This window comes from Astatotilapia calliptera, chromosome 11 (genome assembly GCF_900246225.1).
Source record: "Astatotilapia calliptera chromosome 11, fAstCal1.2, whole genome shotgun sequence".
NCBI classification, from domain to species: Eukaryota; Metazoa; Chordata; class Actinopteri; order Cichliformes; family Cichlidae; genus Astatotilapia; species Astatotilapia calliptera.
This window is the reverse complement of record NC_039312.1, coordinates 29,440,652-29,464,517: the sequence shown is the minus strand read 5'-3', so window position 1 is coordinate 29,464,517 and position 23,866 is coordinate 29,440,652. Positions and strand designations below refer to the sequence as shown.

Genomic DNA, 23,866 nt, shown 5'->3' with positions numbered 1-23,866 from the left:
TCAAACACAGCATTAGATCTTTCATGTCTATCATCTGACAATGCTGTTATTTGAATAGTAAACTACACGGAGACTATGATGGACTGTAGTCATAGACTAAGAAGTTGAAATAGCCACTGCAATATCACCCACTGCTTTTTATCTCCTTTTTGAAGCCTCAGTGTTAACATTTTGTTTTCTTTCCTTTTTTTTGGAACCAGAGGAGACCGCATCTGTTGACCTGGTCTCATGGCAGTTTGTGATACAGTCATGATCTGAGTTCATGAACTGCCATGAGTCTGGCTTAGAGTTTAGTGTGCACCTGGCACAATTACACAGTGGAATAAAGCACTATGTGAGGGTGAGGATGTAGCATTAAAGGCCAAAACAGCTTCATGTCACAAACAAAAACTCAGGCGTAAGGCTGTTAAACAGAATCTGCAATCCAGTGATGTTCAAGTGCTGTTCACCTGCTATATGATTTTTTTAGGAACTCTTAAAACTGTGCGAAAGGATGCTACAGCTTGAAACCATCAGCCCCTGACTAGGTGCTCATGGTCAGTCTGCAACACAGCGGAGAGGTTGTTCCATGAAATACACATTTAGAATGAATTAATTTTTCATTAAATCTTAAAGAAGTTTAATTAGCTTTTCACTGTTCATTGGTAATGATAGGTTTGTAGCTTGAACCCATCCGCTGGAACGCTGAAGACAATATAATTACACTGCAAAGCAAGACACAAGTAGGCAAGCTTCTTCATGTTTCTCGTGCACGGGAGAGAACCGGACAGGCACCGTTCCTTCGCTTGACCCCAGTTGCTCTCGTCCGTTCTCCCGTACCACTGTTCTTTTATTGAGGTTACATGAATATGCATAAGTTCATTAACATATGACGTCTACATACACACAAAGAGTACCTTGCCTGTGTGTGTGTGTGTGTGTGTGTGTGTGTGTGTGTGTGTGTGTGTGTGTGTGTGTGTGTGTGTGGACTGCTGATCAAAGGGTCAAACATCCTTGGTCAGGAAGAGGGTAGCCTCCCCCTCACCCTAGATGGTTCATCCTAGATAACACGGTGAGGAAGTCCTGCAGTTCATCTAAACAAAGAGCACTTAGACTAGAACAGACGCAACTACGTTAATCCTACCATAAAACAATAAGACACGGTATGACCTCTCATGCTCCCAAAGTGCTGTCACAAAGTTTGCAGACTATCAAGGATCAAAACCTCTACCAATCTACAACTAATTACAAAACTCTAAGCATATATAAGTAAATATTTCTAAGCATAAATGACAATCAACAATACAAATCTAACAGGTAACTCGATAGTTAAACCCAGATCTGTCCTTTTATCTTTAGCATTTCATGTGCTATTCTTCCGTTCATCAGTTCTGATCCTGGTAACATCTGGTCACATCTTTATTTAATGCTTTATTTAATGCTTTCTTGTTCCTGTTGTATATAGATCCTTGCAAATAAATCCATTTAGAAGAAGCTCTCAGTCCTGCATGTTCCTTTTATGCAAAGTATCACAGATACTGAAGTGACCAAAACCGTACCCCTGAGTACTCACTATAAGGGGGTGGCATATTAAGTTATCATCTAAGATTAGCAAGCTTGATTATAAAGATGTATCCATGAATTGTAGAGATATATGTGCACTGCACTGTTGCAGATACCTGCTTATGAGTACTGAGTAACATCAAAGTAAAAAACTAGAATTTCGCTGCACATTTTATCGTGGCAGTCTTTGGAACTGGTTTGTATTTGAAGGTTGGCCACTTGAGAAAATTCTCATCTTCATTTTTCAGCACCAAATTTCTTAATAATTATTAGGTAATTTATAGACGAAACTTAATTGAAGATGTATTTTGATAAGATTTCCAACCTACCGCGTTATTATTGTGTGTTTCTCTATATCTTACTCAGGAGAGCTCTCAAAGCACGGACCACGGCCTACAATATGGGGCTCACATCGGGCGATATGACCAACTATAAAGCAGCTTCTTATGGTTTAAGGAAGACTGTGAAAGCGGCTAAAAGGCGTTACAAGGACAAGGTGGAGTCGCATTTCCAATATGGCGACTCCCGACGTATATGGGACGGGCTACGAACAATCACAGATTATAAACCCAGCACTGTGAGATGTACGAAACCGGAGTTAGCTGACGAACTCAATGCTTTTTTTGCGCGTTTTGAGGTGCCTCAGTTTCAATCTCAGAGCCCTGCACCCGCCCCCGCTGCTGAACCAGCACCACTGATACTCTCTGAGCATGACGTGAGGAGAGCTCTGAGGGCAACCAACTGCAGGAAGGCAGCGGGACCAGATAGCATACCGGGACGTGTGCTAAGAGTATGTGCAGATCAGCTAACTACAGTTTTCACTAACATCTTCAATGCCTCCCTGGCCCAGCAGGTAGTCCCCACCTGCTTTAAAACATCAGTGATTGTTCCGATCCCTAAGAACACCCGCCCAGCCAGCCTAAATGATTATCGCCCAGTGGCCCTAACATCTGTAGTGATGAAATGTTTTGAGAGGCTCATGAAACCCTTTATTAGTTCTTTCCTCCCTCCCGACTTGGACTCATTGCAGTTTGCATACCGGACAAATAGATCCACTGGAGATGCTGTAGCACAGGTCCTGCACACCACACTGAGCCATCTAGATGAGGGACGTGGGAACTATGTGAGAATGCTGTTTATAGACTACAGCTCAGCGTTCAACACCATAGTGCCCCACATCCTTACGGATAAGCTCCGGGATCTGGGATTCAGCACATCCTTGTGCAGGTGGATTCACAGCTTTTTGACTGCGAGACCACAGTCGGTGAGAATAGGGGATGTGTACTCTCATACCCTTTCACTGAACATAGGGGCCCCCCAGGGATGTGTGCTTAGCCCTCTTCTTTATTCCCTCTACACCGCGGACTGCACGGCCAGATACCCCACTAACTCCATTGTGAAGTTCGCTGACGACACAGTGGTGGTAGGACTCATCTCCGGGAATGACGAGAGGGCCTACCGAAGCGAGGTGGACGGATTAGCAAAGTGGTGTGTGGCAAACCACCTCTCCATGAATATCAGCAAAACAAAGGAGATGGTGATTGATTTTAGGAGACAGAGAGGCGAGAAAACTCACACCCCAATTCAGATCAATGGAAACCCTGTGGAGAAAGTCTCTAATTTTAAATACCTCGGTGTTTATATCAACGAGGACCTTAATTGGAACACACATACGGACTTCCTCATCAGCAAAGGCAGACAGCGCCTCTATCATCTGAGGCGTTTAAAGAGGTTTAAGATCTCCAAGAACATCCAGAGGAGATTCTACACCGGGGTCATTGAGAGCATCCTGTGTAATAACATCACGGTGTGGTACGGGAACTGCACAGTACAGCAACAGAAAGCCCTGCAGAGGGTCGTGCGCACAGCTGAACGCACTATGGGAACATCTTTACCAACACTGCAGGACATCTACGCTGAAAGGTGCAGATCCCGGGCCATCAGGATCACGAACGACTCCAGCCATCCCGCTTACAAACTGTTCAGGCCACTGAGGTCAGGGAAACGCCTCTGTAGCCTGAAAACAAGAACTGAAAGGTTCAGGAGGAGTTTTTACCCACAAACAGTGAGACTCCTCAATCAAAACACAAATCGGACAACATGATGGACAATTCCATACACAGTATATAATTTTCTTTTGAGTTTTATCCTTATTTTTATTTGTATTTTATCATTTACATCTGTATTTACGTAAATACGTATACTATAGCTCTTAACTATTACAGCGTAATATTTTGCACGATATTATACATTTTTATACTTTTATATAGATATTTTTTTATTATAAGTTTAGTAAGATGCACAGTCGGGGGGGGAGTACTTTTTAGCCGGAAAAAACATTTCACTGTGTGTTGTACTAGTTATAACTACATGTGACAAATAAATAAAGAATTGAATTGAATTGAATTGAAAAAATAATTCTTGGCTTTTAATTTGACGTCTGTTTCCCAGTGGGAAATTTGTTACACATGGGAAATATGTGTGTATGTGTATGCATATGTGTGCATTTGTGGGGAGTGGGGAATCCATTAACTTTATTTTGTACAGTCCTTTTATGTTGTATCTCTTTATGACAGAAGGCTTCCATTAAGAACAGCTATAAATACTTGCTCCTTGAATTGGTTGCATACCACCAGGTCTCACAGTAAGTATAAGTGTGTGTGAGTGCATGATGTGTGTGTATGTGTTTAGAATGTGAGGTCCCTATTAAACAGGTTTTTAGCCTGCGGTATGGAGCATCTCTGTTCTGAACGGAGGGGGAAGGTCAGTCTGCCTCATGCTAATAAACAAGAACTGCACACAGTCAGTCCACTGACTTCTCTGTGTGAGCTTGAAAAATACATCTGTATAATTATGATAATCTAGGTTTTGAAAGATTATGACCTCACAGGAAAACTGAACCGAGGTGAACTGAAATGAGAAGTTAAAAGGATGTCATTAAGGCCATTAAAACCTTTTTTTTTCTCAGATTACACTTGAAAACATCATTAATAAGTGTTTATGGTGGCTGTCATGTATACTGGTGTTTGTGGGAGAGACAGTAGGGGCTTTCCTTGTCTTTAATATCCAGCTGTTTCTTTAATCTGAAGATTTAGCTGTCCCATACATATCTGCACATTTCTCCCTACAAGCTTTGATAGTAATGTACTGTCCTGGAAGCGTGCCAGGCCTCACTCAGAGTAGAGGATAAAAAAAAGGAAAAAAAAAATCACAAATCCCCTCAGAGCTGACAGCTTGGGGATTTTTCCACCCATATTATTATTATTTGCACATCTCTATCACGCTGGATGTGTTCTAACAGTTACTTTTGTGACAGAAAGCTAGTTTTATTCACATCAACCTGTTGTGAGTACAGCTGTGGTCTTAGTAAAGCACTGTATTGTTTTTTTCTTTTTTTAATTTCAATGAAAGTAAGAAGTCTTAAATTGTATTTCCATGTATTTTAACTGGTTAAAAGCAGAAACACCAAATAAATGAATAACTAATACTGTTGAGCTGTCAAGGTCCCAGGTTCTGATGCAAAGAGAGTCAGGCAGGTATTTTAATAGGCTCCACTCCCCACTTGAAACCCTACAGAGGATAAAGTAGGTATAACTAATTGTATGGTGCATAAAAACTTAATACACTGCAACACTGTTAGTGAAGAGCCTGACAGGACTGGAGACAAGAACTGTCAGATGATCAAATAGACCATAAAACTTTCCTTGACCACTTTTTCAAATAACTGAACCTAAACAAATCTCCTTGAAATGAAAAGTGTTTACATTAGCCAAAATTCCAAATCCAATTTGTCCTCCAAGCCAACAATAAATACAGATATAGGTTAAACTGTACAGAGAGAGGTGTATGCTTATATAGGTAATGTGCATCAATATCCATGTACCATGGTAGCACTGAAATATAGATATCAGCTTTGCATTGTGTTACACCCAAATTATTTAATTAAGAAAACACTTTGAAGTAGTTCAGTATGCATGCATAGTAACTTCACTCTGCCAGGTCCTCGGGGATATTTTGTTGATTTGTCTGTAATGTTGAGACTAAAAAGGGTCTAAGTATAACCCAGCAGAACACCCTAACTTAATAAAAACATTCTGATAATCAATTTTAACCCATGACACTCTCAGAAGGCTAAAATTTCTCTATTACAGAAATGTGACTGCATTTTCGGTTTTCCTATCTTGTTTTTTATGTTCTTTTTAGCACTTCAGACTCATGACAAAACTTTGACCATGTAGATATGAGCAGGTACAAGTTTAGGGTAAATGTAGTACTCTTGGTTTCAAGACTTAACTTATTTCGTCATTACATTGAGTTTCAATCTGAATCAGATGACCTCATATACAAAATATATCATTATAGTGATATATTAATTTCTATTTATAGATGTATTTTTGAGTCGTTGTTATAGACAGGGAGCAGTAGCGCACGTAAAGGTTGAGGACCAATAGACTCATTCTTCGTTACGTGCGGATTTGCAGCTCCGACGCATGGCACCGCTCCAGCCTTAAATCTGTGTGACTTTTGCTCCGTGAGCTGAGCAGAGGGATGGAGATGCGGAGAGCGCAGCATCAGTAGCACCGCGGTTTGAGCGCAGGAGCTTCTCCACAGAATCAACCACTCACAACAACACAGACAGAGACACAGCCGACCTAAATTACTTTAGTAGCGCAATTATTGGAAAACTCCCGGAGGTATTCGGCAGTTGGAAAAGGAAATTAATGAAGAAGGAGGGCGAAGTAAATTGCGCGACTCTAGCGTGACAGATGTTGGAAAAGTCTGGCTGAATGTAGACCAACCGAAAAGGGAGAGGAGGGAGAGGGAAACCGTCCTTAACAGAGATGAGTACCCCTTTCTGTGGGAGATGGGCAGTGAGAGTTTAAGCGCTGAAGGCTTTAATGCGATGATTCAGGTGAGTTTCTTTATTTTCCTACAAACTACTTTGTAGGGTTCCATGAACCAGTCATAACAGAAATAGGCCACACTATATTTATTTAAAGCACGAGTTGAGCTTAGGTTTGGTCTTCATCTTAGGGTAGGTGACTCTAAAACGAGCCAGTGTTTACTTTATATTTTATTTTTATGTGGAATCGCTAAAGTTCGCATTCTTACCACTAGTCGCAGTTCTGTGAGAACTTAAACAAAATTGAAAAAAAAAAAAAATGAACCAAACATTTATATTATTTATGTATTTGTAGCCTACACCGTGTTTCTATAACATTTAGTCCAAACCAAGTCTGTAGAATTGCAAAACAGATAGTAAAAATATCATAACAGTTATAATGTGAAGAACTTTTGTGCCATTTATTGTGAGTTGTCTGGAGATTGCCAGGGCTGAGTTTAAACACTGACCTATATTTTATTACTTGAAACCACAAAGATAAACATACCTTTAATGTCACTTTAATGTTCAGCCAAGTTTTTTCTAGAGGTCTGCTTGTTTCTTGTTGTTGTTGTTTGTGTTGTGGAGTTAGAGTGTCCATGGGAACAGTAATCCTCAGGATAGTTTGTTCCATAAACCTAAAAAAGGGCCACAGCAGACTTTGTTTTAACAGCGTTTAGGCAGGATTACTGACAGCTGTAACTGCAGCCTCATTTCCCCTGGGGCAGTGCAAGTCCCTCCGTTTGTCTTTATACTCTATACTACTTTGTAGTATACGCCACAGTATTTTCAGTACTGTCGCTGAAAGATATGTTTGTCAGTTTGCTATTATTAAAGATATGATCATCACCTCACCTGTAGTCAGGATCCACATTTCAGTGAAGGTACAGATATGAACTCAGACCAGCAGCCAACTCTTTGTCCCCCCCTCCTGTCATAATGAGGACACACATCATATCGGTTGTGGCTCAGGAGGAGCAGATCACCATCAAGGGAGAACCAAGGATTTGACACTTGGGATTCTGCCAAATGGCAATTTAATCAGAGGGCATTTTATGCACAGGAAGTATGTCAGTCTCCTTGTTAGAAACTGATTTATCTGGACTGTTATATTGGGCAGCCACTCCAGACCTCAGTTGATTGGAGCCTTAGGCAAAGAAGTACAAGACAAGTTTTTAATTGTTTTTCACTTTTATTGCACAGCTTCAGTGGCAGATATATGCAGCTGGGTCTTGAGGTATGTTGGTTAGACAGTGACTTTGCATGCTAATGTTGTGGTGAGTTTATACATTTATCTGTATTATTGCTTGCATGATATCATAAAGAATGAAATTTTTCTCCTTTGTTTTAATGTTAAAAAAACTTTGATGATGAATATTAAGGGCTTTTTTGTACTGCGGGAAACTCAGAACCTTTGAATTTAAATTTCAGATCCCACTTTAGGTCAAAGTAGGTAAAATTAAGTGGAGTATAATCAGCTTTGGTCTGCTTTCTATATGCTCCCAGGTAGAATCCAGACATTCATTTTATACCTGCCAAAGAAATGATCTTGAAGAGCTTGGCCAGATAAATAGTGTAGTTGGCTCTTTGGTGGAAAGAAATATCATCACCCCTTCAGTTATATATATATATATATATATATGTGACTCACATGAAGACTGAAATTATTATAAATTTAAATTAAAACATACTTTCTCTTCAACTGTCAACACTGTCAACCATCCCACTTGTTTTCTGAGGTAGAGATTTTAGACAACGTTTTGCTTAATTAGAGTGTGCTGTCTACACGATTAAAAAAACATGTTTAGCTGTTATTTGGCAGCTTGAACCTAAAACATTTGTGGAAATAAATATTCTGTAGAAAGAGAAAAAATCTTTACAAAGAAAAAGCAAGCTGTTGTATAATATTAGGTTTGTATTAATCCTAACACACTGTTTGGGTCAAATTTGACACATTTTGACATAGTCAAAAAATAGTCTAATTGTTTACTGTTGTATTGCTCTTATACATTTTTTCTACATTTTCCTTGTTTTTGAGCAGATTTGACCCATATCTTTTTAGATGGATTTTAGATCTATCAGTGTGGGTCAAATCGAATAAATGATGGTTTTAGGGGATCTTTGAAACTGTAACACTGTATATTGTTATGCGACATTGGTGACAGAGGACAAGAGAGACCTTTACACTGTAACAAGAGCATCACATCACCTATAGCCCTTTATTATTTCCTCACATATCGCACAGAGACAGGCACTGACTGATCATGGGGTAATCTGAAAAACAGTGAAACAGTAAAACAACATATATAGGAACAGAAATCATACAGAGGTCAGAGGGTGATTTGAGACATGGTGCCTTGACATGAGATCTGGAATAGATAGACAGACAGACAGACTATTTACACATTAAAACTAATCTGTAGTTCAAAAACTCTTTTACGCACGTATTATGAGGGAATCCTTGGCTTTACATACTGTAAAGGCACAGATTAAATTGGGCACTTTTGTAAATTTTGATTTGATTTATTATATAGCACAACTTTTGCTCATGTATTTATGGAACTTGTGTTTTCCTAACTTGTATGGTTAATTACAAGCAAACTTTTTTGTTCAGCATCCGTGAAGACAGCTTAAAAAGAATACTTTACAATACTTCAAAATGACACACATTTCCATATAAACCCATCACATGAGGAAAAAAAAGAGACATGTAGGTGGGAGATTACTTCACTGCAGCTTTGACTTCTTTCCAACAGCAGCTTCTTAATACCAGGCTCCGCCAAAGAGCTGTCTGGGATAAGGTATATTTTAGCCTGGAACAATGCATCCTCATTTCCCCAGCCGCAGTTTCAATCTTAACAGCTATGAGATTAACATCACAGTTCCATTTAGTACTTCTGCCCCCCCCCCCCCCCCCCCCTTTCCTTTTTGTGCAAAAGCTAAATCTCTTAATTTTCACATAAGGGGCCATGTGCGGTTTGCCTTTTCATCAGTCTTAACTTATCCTGGTTTTGGAGGGATTGCACATGAAAACGACTCGTGTACTGTATCCAGGGCAGAATCTGCACAGCACATTTGAACTCACAGTACACAACACTCACTATTCAGGCCACATAGTCATTTGAAGTCCTTTTGTAGATGAACAGAAACATCAGATGTTTACTGCCACTGGAGGAATGTAGTCAGGGCTTGAGTAAAGACTTGAAAGCCACTGGCCCATTGCTTGTGTTAGCAGCAGTCTTGTGTTGTTTGGCCATGAAAAAGAAAAAAATATGTAATAGAGGATTTCTTTCATGCTACGTGTTTTTCTAGGTTGTGTTTCCATTTTCATGATGCATGCGTCCTTTCCGGTTTATTCTATTATTTTATTCATCTGTAAGCCATTAACCCATTTCACATGCGAAGACTAACCCAACGTCCAACAAAGAGTAAAGCATAGGCACTTCCTAAGCTTTTCTATGGTAAGCGTCCCGGATTGTTTCCTTCAGGGTAAGATATTGTGAGGGCAAGGAAAGAGAAAATCAAAAGGGGCATGTTACAGTATGTTACTCTTATTCTGTTTGTGTATTTTTATGACTCTGATGTTTTTTTGATCTACTTAATTCTACTGGTTGTCAGTCAGTGAGTGTGCTTAATTTTATCATCAAGTAGTTGTTGAGTCATACACTGGGGCCATTCAAAGCACCTCACTTCAGAAAAAATAATGTATAGTGTGGTGGTAACACAGTTGCTAGTTTAATTCCAGACAAGGACATAAATCCCCTTTGGGTGTTGCAGCAGGAAGGTCATCCAACCTAAAACTCTGCCAAATCAAACATGCAGAGCTGAAAGTTAGCATGCTTCAAACCATTGTTGTGGTTACTGGAAGCTCGATATGTCATATACAGATTGAAACCACAGTAGGTCTCAAGCTTCTCGATCAAGCTGTTTTGTTGTCATTCACACAACTACTTTCATCAGTTTTTGTATGTATAACTGCGTGCAATTTCATGAATGTCTACAAGGACATGCTGTTCAAAAGCACTTCCTCATTTGTATTATTCATTGAATCAAGTCTACAAAGGCACACAGAAAACAGTCTGTGAAGAGATAAAGAGAATCCAGTTTGATGCAGTTAGTATAAATAAGGCTGTGACCTCAGGGCTTTTGCTCCCCCTTTTAGTGCAGACATTGTGAACACGTATAAAGGGTTTAGGCTTTAGAATTTGGGCTACATTAAACATGAACTAGTTTTTCTGAAGCAAACTCAACTTCTTAGTAACCTACCCTATCTTTATTCGCTTTATCCGCTATTGAAAATATCACTTCCTGTCCGCTAGGAAGATTTAAAAAAGCAAACGTCTTCAGGCCATTAACCGGGTCCTTTTTCTGACCCCATTTAGCCATAGTCATAAAGGCTGGACAATATTTGCTCTAGGTCAAAAAATAAACAAATAGAGAACTAGATGGAGTGGCCAATCAGAAATTTTCAAAGAAATAATTAAAAGTAATTAATACAGTATTGTGAACTGGAGTAGTCAAAAGCTTATGTCCTTCTTGTCACATTCATGGCTACTGCTGGGCCTCACATTGTAGTATTTCTTTCCATCTACATGGTGTAATTGATTGCTTCTCAATGTAAAAATACAAAACTATGTATATTAGACCTAAAATTTCCCTCTTTCAGAAAAAGAAAAAGCCGTATTGTTTAATGCTGTTACTCCATCAAGACGTCTTCACTGTGTTTTGGTGGAAGATCTAATGACAGAGCGTGTTGTACGCTGTTCAAATCACCAAGCTCTTTAAAAGAATACTGTCTCGAATTTAGCAGTGCAGTTCTTATCAGAACTTTATCAGACAATTTGGGTCATTCCATCTCAAATCTATGCGGGTCTTCTACTCGACCATCTCCAATTTGCATAAAAATGTTATGGTCCAAAGTTTTTTCTTCTCAGTCAATTTGTATTTTTTCTTACTTTTGTTCTCTTTGGACAGATTTAGGACAAAAATTATGCAGAAGTTGGATGGCAAAATTCTACCATGTTCATAAATATTCATTATGTCCAATTCGTCATTGACGATGACGAAGAGTCCCACTCAAGGCACTGACAATAAACCCCCATTTTATGAAATTAATAAGAAAGGGGACTTGACCAAGTTTTTTTTTCTTTCCCTTTTTTCTGGTGAGATGGGACTAAGTCACTTTCTGAATAGCATTGATTTGTTTCCGTTTGCTTTTGTGTTGCTAAGACTGTCTAGGCAGGCTTGTGGTAGTAGCCTTGGCTGCTATCAGATTAGCATTAGCATTAGGTCTTCTAAAAAAGAAAAGCTCAACCTGCATAAAAGGGAAGATTATGGAGTTGGTGGATTTCTGTGAAGTAAAAGTTCATTCTGTCTTTGGTGTTTGTAGTGATTTTATAATTTGGCTTATTTTAGATAAAAAAAAAAAAATTATATCGGGAAATGTGATCAGAAATGTCTTTTTAAGACATTTTTTAAGGACTTTTAAATTTCATTTGTTTTCTAGTTTTCAGTTCTCAATTTTCTCAATTTAGGCCTTTTAGCTATTTTACCTCTTAATTGTTTTCCTTTCCCAGATTCCTCCAGATCATTCTTTTCTCCTACTGTTACTTATTTCTACTATTTCCTCTTCCCTTTGGTTCTTTTCACCGTACTTTTCAGTATTTCTTTATTTCATACTTTATATTTCTTCTTTTTACCTCACACATTAGTTTTCTCTTTAATGTTTAATGTGTTAAAGTGTATTTTTTTTTATAATTTTCTTTGCACGTTACTTTTGCTGGTAATCTTTAATTCATTGGAATTGTGTAGGATCCAGGTAGTTCTCCTGTCTTTTGTCTTTCATCACTATAGAAACATAATTTATCAATAAGCAGTTTAAGACCCATTCTGCTGTTCTGATTGCAGCTATATTCTGCACTCGGTATGTAAGTTGTCCTGAATTATTGAGTTTTTCATCTATGATCTGTTGCAGGTTAAGAGCCCTCAGCTCCCTATTAATGTGTGACCTCCCATTATCTCTTTGTTGTATAATGATGGATCCAGTGCATCATATCAGTTAGCTGAGATGACCTCATTTGTCACATCACATAGGGTGCTGCGCTGAATCTAATTCCCTTCCCTCATTTATTTGTGCTATTATTAATATTGCAGACGGTGCACTTTGCATGACGTTGCACAGAGTCTTAACTCTCTCCTTGTCGGAATGAGGAATTACAGCAAAGTGCTTTACCCAACACACAGTCTGGAACAAGGCTGATGTGAGTGAATCTGTCACTGTGACCCAGTTCCACCACACATTAAATTGGTAATCACACCAATATTCAATCACACCATACTTAATGTGTCTGTTCTTTGTTCCGTCTTTTTTTCTCTTGGCAAAATCAATGATAGTGACATGCATACACCAAGAGATAATAGAAACAGAAAAAATACACAACTCTTGAAGACAGAGGCACAGAGACACACGCTAATTATTTATAACCAAGAGCTTTTAAAATTTGGACACTGTTATGATGGGCGATAATGGAGTTTGTTCTTGAGAAAAATCTTTACCATGTTAAAATTAGCTTCATAAATCAATCAGTGATCTTTGGCAAACAATTTATACAGTCCTATTTGTCCCAAGCAAAAGCTTATAACCATACTGAGATATTTTCTTCTTTATCTCAGTTGGATGTGTCAATTTCAAACATGCAGCCAGGCAAGAACAATCCTCCTTTGCTATACTCATATATTCACAGGTCTTTGCTTTCCTCCCAGCATTTTAGAAGGTGATCAAATTAGAAATGTCTTGCATGTGCTCCACACAGTTTGTAAAATGTTGGCAATGAATGCAGAGATTGCGTAATGTAGACATGAATTATGTGAAGATTAGATTCTACCATCACAAACTGGATTACGTAACAACACCTGGCACCTGATATGTAACTGCCTATTATTGTTTCATTCATTAAAATTTGCATAACATATCTTAAGTCCCGCAAATTATATATATATATATATATAGATATATATAGATATAGATAGAGATATAGATATATAGATAGATAGTAGCTACATGATTGTAGTATTAATCGTAATTTTAAACCTAAAGAACTATGAGAAAATATGAACCATATTTCATTTTGCATCTGTTATGTATATCTTTAACATTTCCGTTGGAGCTGTTTATAAACCCACGTGTTGCTCTTCGACTCTCCGATAGGCTGCTAACTGCAGCCAATAAATAATCGTGTAAGGTTTCTCCTATTTGGACAGTATTCATAAACCAGTTGTGCGGCCAACAGCAACTTTAGTTTCTTTAGAAGATACACAATGCTGTTGAGTTTATATACAATTTACAAAGCTACTGAGCCAAGCTTGCTAATATTTAGCTGATGTAAAATACATCCATTGGCATATATTTTATGGCCATTATAAGCTTGTTTACGAGCATCATTATAAATACACAAAGACATTAAACAGAATTTTTTTATGGAGCACCAAATTTAAGTCTTTTAATATCAAACATTTTTTAAGCCTTTTTATAACTTTTTGTTTTTAAGACCAAGGAGAAAAAAGTAATAAAATGAAACATGTATGTACTTGAATAATACCGTACAAATTCATAGTATAGCGTGGCCTAGATGCAAGAACTCAGAGCGTTATGCTGGGTTAACATTATGCAATTTTGTGATGTACTCGATGAATGATGACAATGTAAAAGAATAGTGTCAATATTGTGTTTGTGGCTCTGTTATACTGTAAGAAAGTTCAGTATTGGATGGCATAACTGTGTTGTACAGTACACAGTGCTTTACTTTAAATTCAGAACAGTAAGGCATGCTAATCTGTTTGCCCTATTTTAAAATGCATTGTGTTTTCATGTAACCTTTAGATAAAACACAAAGTTAGTGTACCTCAGGTTGTTTCGCAAAATGTTTCACAACATGAAAAAACACAACTTCACATTATATCAGATCCAATATCAATTTTAAAAAATTAGGGCATTACATGTAAGTCCTTTGCTAAGTATAACTGCTCTTCTTTCTCCCCATCTTGTCTTTCTTACATTTTTCTCAACGACGTTATCCTGTACTCTTTTCTGTCCTTGGAAAATGCATTTGTGTGACAAACTGCACACTGCACAAACAGTTAGTGACATTTTTTGAGCTTATAAAAATATTGCATTTGAAATTGCTTGCCACTTAAAAAATGTTTCTGCCTTTGTGCTAGCTTCTCTTCTGTAGGTGCTGAAGTATTACAACCACAACTTATAAATATCCAAAAAAAAAAAAAAATCCAAAACCACAGTTCCAGATCATCCCTCTGCATTTCAACCCCTGAGTACAGCACTATAAATGATGCATAAATTATGGTTTTGCTTCTTTCATCTCTTTGTATACAAGTGATCAATTCACCTTGTCTTTTGCCTTTTATGTGTTATATATTTATGTGTTAAAAAATTCTCAGAGATTTCATTGGAGAAGAAAACTGAGTTAAATTTATACAGCACATTTAAAAGTAGAGTGTTTTGTATGCTCCAGTCGTGGGACAGTATACAAACAAATAATGGAGGAACTATATTGTGGGCTGCAATTCATTTCTTATCATCCAACAGTTTGTGTGCACTAAGCTTGATGTCTGGGAGTAGTGTATGACGTCTCACAGTGTCCATTTAATTTATAGGATTGCTAAAATCTCAGAGTGTAGGCGTATTTAGAATACTAAAGAATCCTGTCACCCAGCTAAAAACCTTTTTAATTTCCTCCTTCTCACTAAGAAGCATTAAGAAAAGAACATCCATGTTCCAGAATAGCATCCTGAAACTTTACATCACTGTGAGACACTAAACTCAGTACAGCAGGCTAATCAGCAGGTTTAAACAACTGCACAATAAGGCACACAAAGGACTTCAACAAATGTTAATGCTTTTAAACTAGGCCTTTTTACCAAATTGCCTTTCGTTATATTTTGCAGGATAGATTTTGCAAGTTTATTATTTAAAATTAGCTCAGTTCAGAAGTTTAAAAAAAATAAATCTTGAGTTTTTTCACACTTGGGGCCATTTTTTCCATCAAGTGTGCAACGTGTTTCGGCTACAAGATTCTGCATTTTCTACATCTGAACACCAGATCGATAGATCTCTGCAATATTTTTAGTCCATCATACTCTTTGGCAACCTTGGGATCAAGATTTTTTATAAATTCAAATTATTTTGAATCTTTGTTTTTGTTGGTTTCAACAAGATTTCACTTATTAGCATAAGTTAGTGACCAAATGTGTGACCCTGCTCTCAATGGGGTAAAACTATAGTCGGTACTTTTGCAACTGTAGCTCCTTTTGTGATTCAGTTTTTCTCTGAGCTTTTACACTTGTATTTCAGATATTTTCTTTATAGATGTGCCTCCTGACATGAGCTTGTTTACAAAGACTTCCTCAGATACACCCAAAGGGGAAAGACCAGGAGACTTGTGTTTTCTTTCTATGCACTGAACAGCTGTTCTGCCAGTAAACCCTTTAATATTTGCTGCTTGCATGCAGGTCTCAGGGGCCGTCACATTGTAGCAGGTGCCAGAAACCCTTAAAAAAAAATGGAAACGCACAGCTCCACCATCTCCCCCATCAAACGTGCTTTTAACAACTTGAGTGCACACACCCACACAGAGAAGACACAAATTCATGCTCTGTGATCCCTGCACTGTTGTTCTGTTCCAGTCTTTTTAATTGGGGATTTGAGCCAGGCTCTTGTCTTTCTCACTGTGACAAGCTAAAAATAGCCCTTTGACAAGTGTCAGAAAACTCAACCGGGCTCAGACTGTGCATTCTGTGTCAGATGGGGCTGCTTGGCGCAGGGATTCAAGCTTGGGGCATCGAAATTCAGTGGAGTGGATACTGCCAAACTGTCATCCTGTGGCCCATGTGAGCTCATGTTCCTGTTCCATGCACCTGTTGCTAAAAGAACTTTTCTTTTCATCTCAGTAATTGGATTCTGTCTGTCACAATTCTTCACATTTTGCTTGAAGTCCTTTGGTGACAAAGCGATCGAACATTAAAGAACTCAGCTAAGGTGGAACTTTAAAGGGCTGAGTTTCAGAAAGACGTCCCTCAAAGCTAATGAAACCACAGTGCAGGCTACAAGAGAAGTTCAGGTTAATTGAGAGTCATTGCCTCTTTCTTCCTCGTGGCAGTGTTTTAGCAAAGTAATGATGCAAATTGCTTTTCAGTGAGTAAATACATGGATCATGTTAGGTTTGATGAATAAGAGGAACAGCAAAAATGTCTCATTTAAGCTGTGTTTCACATTTCTGGCATCAGCATAAACAAACAACATCCATACTCATGAAGCCATCTCAGTGACTTTAGTAGTCACAGCAATCATTAATGGTATGCTACTTTTAATTTAAATCATTATAATCTTAATTCCTGTGGAAGAACACAGCAACTTCGGACAGTGAAGAAATGACTGAACCTGCAGCAACACTAGGGCAAAGAAGAAAGTCCAAATGTTAACATGGGTTGGAAACTAACCACAGACTGATGTAAGGTGATAAGAGCCCGAGCTGAGAGGCTTGATGAGTTATGTCTGATGAAAGAACAGAGAAAGGGAAAACTGAACAGAGTATGGAAGGTGAATTATGTCGAACAATTATGCGACAGTTGGAGCCCATCCAAAATACTCTGCCAAAGAATTGTCTGATGAGATGTTACATCACTGATATTGTTTGCATTTTGGCAATGTGAGGGGTTATTAGGTAAGAGCTGGCATCTTCTTGGCTTTAGGCGAGTGGATATTTTTGACTCATGCATAAAAAGGTTTTTGCAGGGTCATCAAATGGCAGCTTCATATTGGTCAATCAGAGTCTGCAGTATCTTGCCAGACTCTGGCAACATAAGCAAATCCCAGGAACTGGATGGAACAAGTTCTCACAGTGATCAAACAGCATGCTTACTAAACAGAATTAAACTGAAATGAACCTGAAGTGACTTCTTAGAAATGACTGCAGGGTATTTCTAAGAAAAATATATAATAAAGAAATACAAATATACATATATAATTGAATTAACCAGAAATAATAAAACACTTAGAAAGACTGAAAAGAAATACAGGAAACGTTTTATTATTAACAACTCATTGTGATTCAAAAATGAAACAAAATATAATAAAAATAAGTTATTTGCAGAGTGTGATTTTCAATAAATGATTTTTTAAATCTATTAATTTAAATTGGTAGCTTGTTTTGGAAAAAAATGTATCCATGAAAATAACTGCAACTATAGTAGGCAAGACTATTAAACCTGTTTTTGTATTCCCAAAGGTAACCACAGATTTGTATTTATTTATTTTATTAAATGGATTAATTTAACCCATAGTCTCCTCATCTTCAGTCTTCTTTTCTAATTCCCCCTGTAGGAGGTCTTCTGCAGTGTGTTGACCCTCGTTTGCCTGCATAACTGCAAACAGTACTGTAGTAAAATATGATGATCTGCTAAACTCTTTTCATCTTCATCTCATTCAGTTAGCTGTGTAGCTTTTGGACTGTAATGACCTATTGTTTCTTAGTGGCATATTGTAAAGCCACACATGGATCAAGGTAGATTTGGAACACAACCAGAATATCCCCCCATGCATGCAGCAGCAGCTGTACTGTCAAAGAAGCCCAGTCACTGACAGGGAAAGTCATTTGCACAAAAAACAAAATTGAAAGTTGCAGCACTAAGAAATGCTGAGGTAATATTTAAAAAAATAGATACCTCTGTATATATTCAAATTTTTAAAAACAGTAAAGCTTTTAGTATTTTTATTTTTGTGTATTTGTGTTTATCTTGACAGCTTAGCGTCTTAAACCAATAAAAACCATGCTGTAGTCAATTACTGTGCATGTGTGAGCAACTACAGAGTAACACATATTTAAATGCAGGGAGTTCTCCTGGAAATACAGATATAATGTCTGATTTATTTTCATTTGTGAAGGTTACAAAATTTAAGGGGGTACTCAGTTTTCCATTTGTGCCAGTCTTTGACAAATGCACTGACAGTGCACTTTTTGTGTATTGTTTTTCATTCTAATGAGAAATTGTATTATTAATAGAAACAACAAGTGTTTCAGTATGATAGAAAATAGTTAAAACAATTAACACTGTAACATGACACTCATGTGACCACAATCCACACAGGGTGAGAAATAACAAATTCATTTATTTCCCACTTTCTAATTTGATGGATGGGTCAGTCCTGGGTATAACTCTGGAGTCGTGACCTTTGGCTGGACTGTATCTTTATGGTGTGCAGATAGACACAGGGGAGGTGTGAAACCAATTGCTGATTGGCTGGAAGGTCTCGGCAACTGACAGGGTACAGGCCTGGGATATCTCCCAGCTGTCAGTCTCTGTCTCTCACAACTTAGCTCAGGGGGGGGGGGGGGGGGGGGGTATCAGCATATTTAACTTGTGAACCCCATCAATGGACAAAGTAAACCAATGCAGTTTTGTAAAATACTATATTTGCTACTCATGGTCCATTTCTTTAGGTTTTTATTTTTTTATTTTTTTATTTTTTTACAGTTTTTAAAGAATATAAATTTAATACCATGTTATGTATTTTTTGCCATTTTTAATAGTTGAAGAACTTGAGCTTGAGATCACATATACTACATAAAATTAGCATAACAATTAACCTGCAGAAACAAAATAATAATAATAGTAATAATAACAATAATAATAATAATAGTTCACAAACACCAGTAATAAAACGTAGCATTTTACAGCCGATTTGACTTTAGCTGTGGTCAGTAAAAACTGGGAAATCACCAACTATGCCTGGCTGACGTCCAACATTTATTGGTATCTTTCTTGTGTGACTGCACTCTAATATATTGGTCTAAAAGGAGCCCTGTGAGTCTAAGAGCACAAGTGTTGGGTTTGTGAGTCAGCGCTCCCAGCCTGCCAGTATAAGAGCTGTTTGCATGAAGAACAAGGATGAGACAAAGACTGTAGAGCTCTGGGACTGTTGGCAACTCAGGCACTCAGAGGAGAGGCTGCAGCGAGGGTGGGTCCACACTCTGGAAACTGTTTGATGGTGAAGAGTAAGCTGCAGCTGCTGCAGGTCAGACACAGTTTGGCTTTAGTATTTTGAGGATTATTTTTGTATTGTATCTTTTTTATATGAAAGGAAATATCCTGTGTGAGAGCAGTTCAACTTCTGGACTTGGAGGTTTTCATGCAGCTGTGGAAAAGTGTTAAGAATTAAGATTTGTTTCTTTTAACGTCTGTTAGGTAAGATTTGTTCTTCATATTTTAGCAGGTCTTAGTGGTAGTTGTTGGAGAAGAGATGCATAATTTATATTAGATTCTACATTCATCATTTTCTTAAATTCAACTGGCAAGCCAGACAGCAGCATTATGTAATTTACTGATATTTCACTTTGCAGCATTTTACAGACAGCAGGGCTCTTTTTTGACTCTGTTCCCTAAAGTTTGGAGGTTGCTTTTACTTATCACTCAGTTTCTTCACTGATTATTTTAGAATATCTTCATACAAGATTTATGCTGTAATATTTTCCTACTTAATTTGTACCAACAATGGAGGCTGCTTTGTGTTATCATGTCTTCTAAACATCTATATGAAAATATGTTTATCATTATAGTGCTTTACTCTAAAGCAACACCGTAGAGCAAATTAAGGTACAATTTAAACAAAAGATATTTATGCACAAGTCTTGATGGATTCAATAGCTCTAACACTGACTGCATTAATATTCTGTTCATAGTTGTGAGTAATTAGAACAGATTGGCTATAAAAATAGGCACTTTCTGTTGTTCACTTCCTTATGTAAAAATGCTGTTGCAATGCACCTACTGACAAGCAGAATTAATTATGCAATATACTGATTGCAGGACTCAAAATTCACACAATCTTGAATTCTTGATTTCTTTCACTTTGGCAGTGATTGGTTTAACACACTGGTCAAATGGTTGTCTTCCCCTCATGTGAGGTGCACACTGGTGCCTCAGACACTATTCTGTGTGTTGCCAGATGCTACAAAATGAATCATTTAACTCACAGGACTGGGTTGCCTTCTGAGAAAGCTGTGTTTGTGGTGGTTTTTAATCCATTTGGTTTGTCCTGCTAGGAACACTAAGCTGATTAAATAGATGGGGTTAATAGATCTTACAACTAATAAATGTTGAAACTTACTCAGCCTGTTGTGGAGTTGCCATTTTTTCACTTAGTTAACCTTGGTTTTTCTGATTTTCTTTTATCCTCAGGTGACACAAAAGGGCATGTTGTTGACAGAAAATCATCAGTGGACTTAAGCTTGACTCCAACTTGACTGCCACTGGTTATGAAAATCTGCACTTCAAAACTAAAACGGTATGTTTTGATTAAAATGTAAGCTTGTGAGGGCAGTGAATTCAATACAAATACATTTTGCTTACACTCTGTCTTAGAAACATTAAGCTCCTATAGAGAAAAACATCTTTATAAATGTTTTTAAAAAAGGTAATTATGTGCATCTCTTTTCAGGCCGGGCGTAAGATGTTTGTGGAGTCAGTCGTCCGATGGGGCTTGTGGAGCATCCTGCTCCAGTTTGGACTGGGCGTATCTGCAGGAGGCTGTACTCCAGGCTGTCTGTGTCGACCTGAGCCCAAAGAAGTGATCTGCTCTGGAAAACACTTAAATTCAGTGCCAGGGGCCTTGCCCAGTGATGCCAGACGTTTGGATTTATCCCGCAACAGGATTAAGACTGTGGGACGCCGCCAATTTTCTGGCCTTGTGAAACTTCAAGAGTTGGACCTCAGTGATAATATAATCTCCATGATTGAGGTAGAGGCTTTCCTGGGCCTACAGAATCTCAGGACACTTCGGCTTAAGAATAACCGCCTCAAGATCATCCCAGTTGGGGTGTTTTCTGGCCTGTCCAGTCTAAAATTTCTGGATTTGAGCCAAAATGAGATTTTGGTCTTTCTGGACTATACCTTTAAAGAAATGGTAAATCTGCAGACACTGGAAGCTAGTGAAAATGACTTGGTCTTCATCTCCCAGCGTGCTTTCTTTGGTCTGCAGAATCTACAGGAGCTCAACTTAGACCGTAGCAACCTGACCTCAATTCCCACTGAGGCATTGTCCCAGCTCCAGAGCCTGACACGTCTACGAATGCTACGCCTCACCATTTCTACACTTCCCAACAATGCTTTCCGTAAACTGCAACACCTGCGCAGCCTCCTGATCACAAACTGGCCAGCACTGGACACTATAGCTGGCAACAGCCTAATTGGTCTAAATTTGACCTCGCTTGTTATCAGTAGCTGTAACCTAAGTGCAGTTCCTTATTCTGCACTTCGTCACCTGGTGTATCTGCGCTTCCTGGACCTGTCCTATAACCCCATCACTGTTATCCAAGGTAACCTGCTTGGGGATCTCTTGAGACTTCAGGAGTTACACTTAGCAGGTGGCAGCCTACTACGAATAGAGCCGGGAGCCTTCAGGGGACTAGCCTATTTTCGCATGCTTAATGTGACATCCAATCAGCTCACTACTTTGGAAGAGAGCGCCTTCCATTCTGTTGGGAACCTTCAGGTGCTGCGGTTAGATGGGAATCCCCTAGCATGTGACTGCCGGCTTCTCTGGGTGTTTCGTCGCAGAGTGCGCTTGAACTTTGATGGACATCAGCCCACTTGCTCCTCTCCTGATACAGTAAGACAGCGTGAATTCAAAGACTTCTTAGAGAAGGAACTTCCAAGGGTTTTTACCTGCCGCCCTGCTCGCATCATGCACCGTAGGCCGCAAGAGGAAAGAGTAGAGGAGGGCACTACTGTTCTCTTTTCCTGCAAGGCTGATGGGGATCCATCACCATCTATGACCTGGATCTCATCCCATAAAAATGTGATTTCTCCAACAGGAAGAATCAGAGTTTTACCAAATGGAACTTTAGAAGTGCGTTTTGCCCAAGTTCAGGATAGTGGCACGTATCAGTGCCTGGCAAGTAATGCAGCTGGCAATGACAGTCTGACTGTCAGCTTGTATGTGAAGGGGCTCCCACGCAACCGAAACATGTCTTTCGTCACAGAGGAGGGCTTGGTAGAACCTTCAAATACCCAAGCTGCAAACTCCTCAGCTCAAATGGCTAAGCCATACCCATTCGATGCAAAGACCTTGATCATTGCAACCACCATGGGCTTCCTGTCGTTCCTTAGCTCAGTTGCCATCTGTTTTGTCTTCATGTTTTTCTGGAGCCAGAGCAAAGGTCAAATTAAACACACTGCAACTATTGACTTTGTTCCTCGGTCTTCCATGGGTGGAGGGGGAGGGGATGGAGGTGATGGTGGCAGATTTACCATGAAACTCATTTAAAGCTGAGTTAGAATTAAAAGGAGCGTTTATATAGAATTTGAGTCCTTCTGTATCACTGGTGATTTCCACTGAGACACTCAAAAACCAACACTACTATTTAAACACCCCCTAAGAAGGCAAATCGGAGCCAGTGTGATGCACTTGTGCCAGTCCTCTTCTAATTTTAGAGTTGAAAGTTCCATCTCAGCACCAACATGGCTGTGTTATCTAACTAATGAATATCTTATGATCCAGGGATGGGATAATGTTAGCAGATTGTAGGTGGAGCTGTCTGCTGGTTGCTGTGCATTTATTTTCAAAGACTTGTACATGGAAAAAGCTATTCCTTTTTTTCTTTTTTGAAGCATGTATTTACTAAACAGTTATAAATCTCATAGGTTTATGTAGTGACTGAGACCACAGTTAGAATTTCACAACTATCATATTTAAAAAGTACCAGGTGCTTGTTTAATCATCTTTATTGTACTAATGTGCTAACTTTTGTTTTCTTTTGCCAACACAATATAAGCCAAGCTAATTCTGGTTAATTCTGCTTAACAATTGAGGTAAAAGACTGTCAATTCAGCATTGGTTGTAAGACTTTAACATGTACATATATAGCCATAAAGCTTTTGATACATGCAATAAATTATTGGAGTAGAGTAGCCAAATAATTTCTTATTCTTAATTCAATTGTTACATTTTGGACATTAGAACTTTTTAGAACGTTTCAAGGTTGCTGCTTTGGAATTGATAGCTAACCCTAATGTACATAGGAATGTATCCTTTCCCTTTTCAAACAACACATTTTTCAGGTCTGTCAGTCTTTTTACAGATGTAGTTAGCATGTGATTGCATTTGATGAATCTTTGTTCAATCAAAAATTGCATTGATTTTGCTTTTTATATAAATATATACAGCAGGAAAAAATTTAGCTTTTTATATATATATATATATATATATATATATATATATATATATATATATATATATATATATATATATATATTTCTTTTGTAGCCATCCCACCCCACCCTCACCCCTTAAAGACACACACACACACAAGCTAAAAAAACATGTGCCTCAGTAACATTCTCACCATTGACAGAGAGAATGCTCACCTGATC

General features: G+C 38.3%; 1 protein-coding gene across 5 annotated transcripts; it reads left to right on the top strand.

The window, feature by feature from the left end:
- The first annotated feature begins 6,082 nt into the window (after nt 1–6,082).
- On the top strand, nt 6,083–23,658 carry lingo4b (leucine rich repeat and Ig domain containing 4b). Of its 5 annotated transcripts, XM_026183513.1 has the most exons (4): nt 6,083–6,454; nt 7,628–7,661; nt 20,675–20,780; nt 20,934–23,658. In XM_026183513.1, exon 4 carries the CDS (start codon nt 20,946–20,948, stop codon nt 22,758–22,760), a length of 1,815 nt encoding a protein of 604 aa, XP_026039298.1. In that variant the 5' UTR covers nt 6,083–6,454; nt 7,628–7,661; nt 20,675–20,780; nt 20,934–20,945; the 3' UTR covers nt 22,761–23,658. The 5 variants fall into 5 exon arrangements, with proteins under 5 accessions (XP_026039298.1, XP_026039297.1, XP_026039301.1 ...); XM_026183512.1 differs by lacking the exon at nt 7,628–7,661; XM_026183516.1 differs by lacking the exons at nt 6,083–6,454; nt 7,628–7,661 and adding an exon at nt 19,220–19,454.
- The last annotated feature ends 208 nt before the right edge of the window (nt 23,659–23,866 follow it).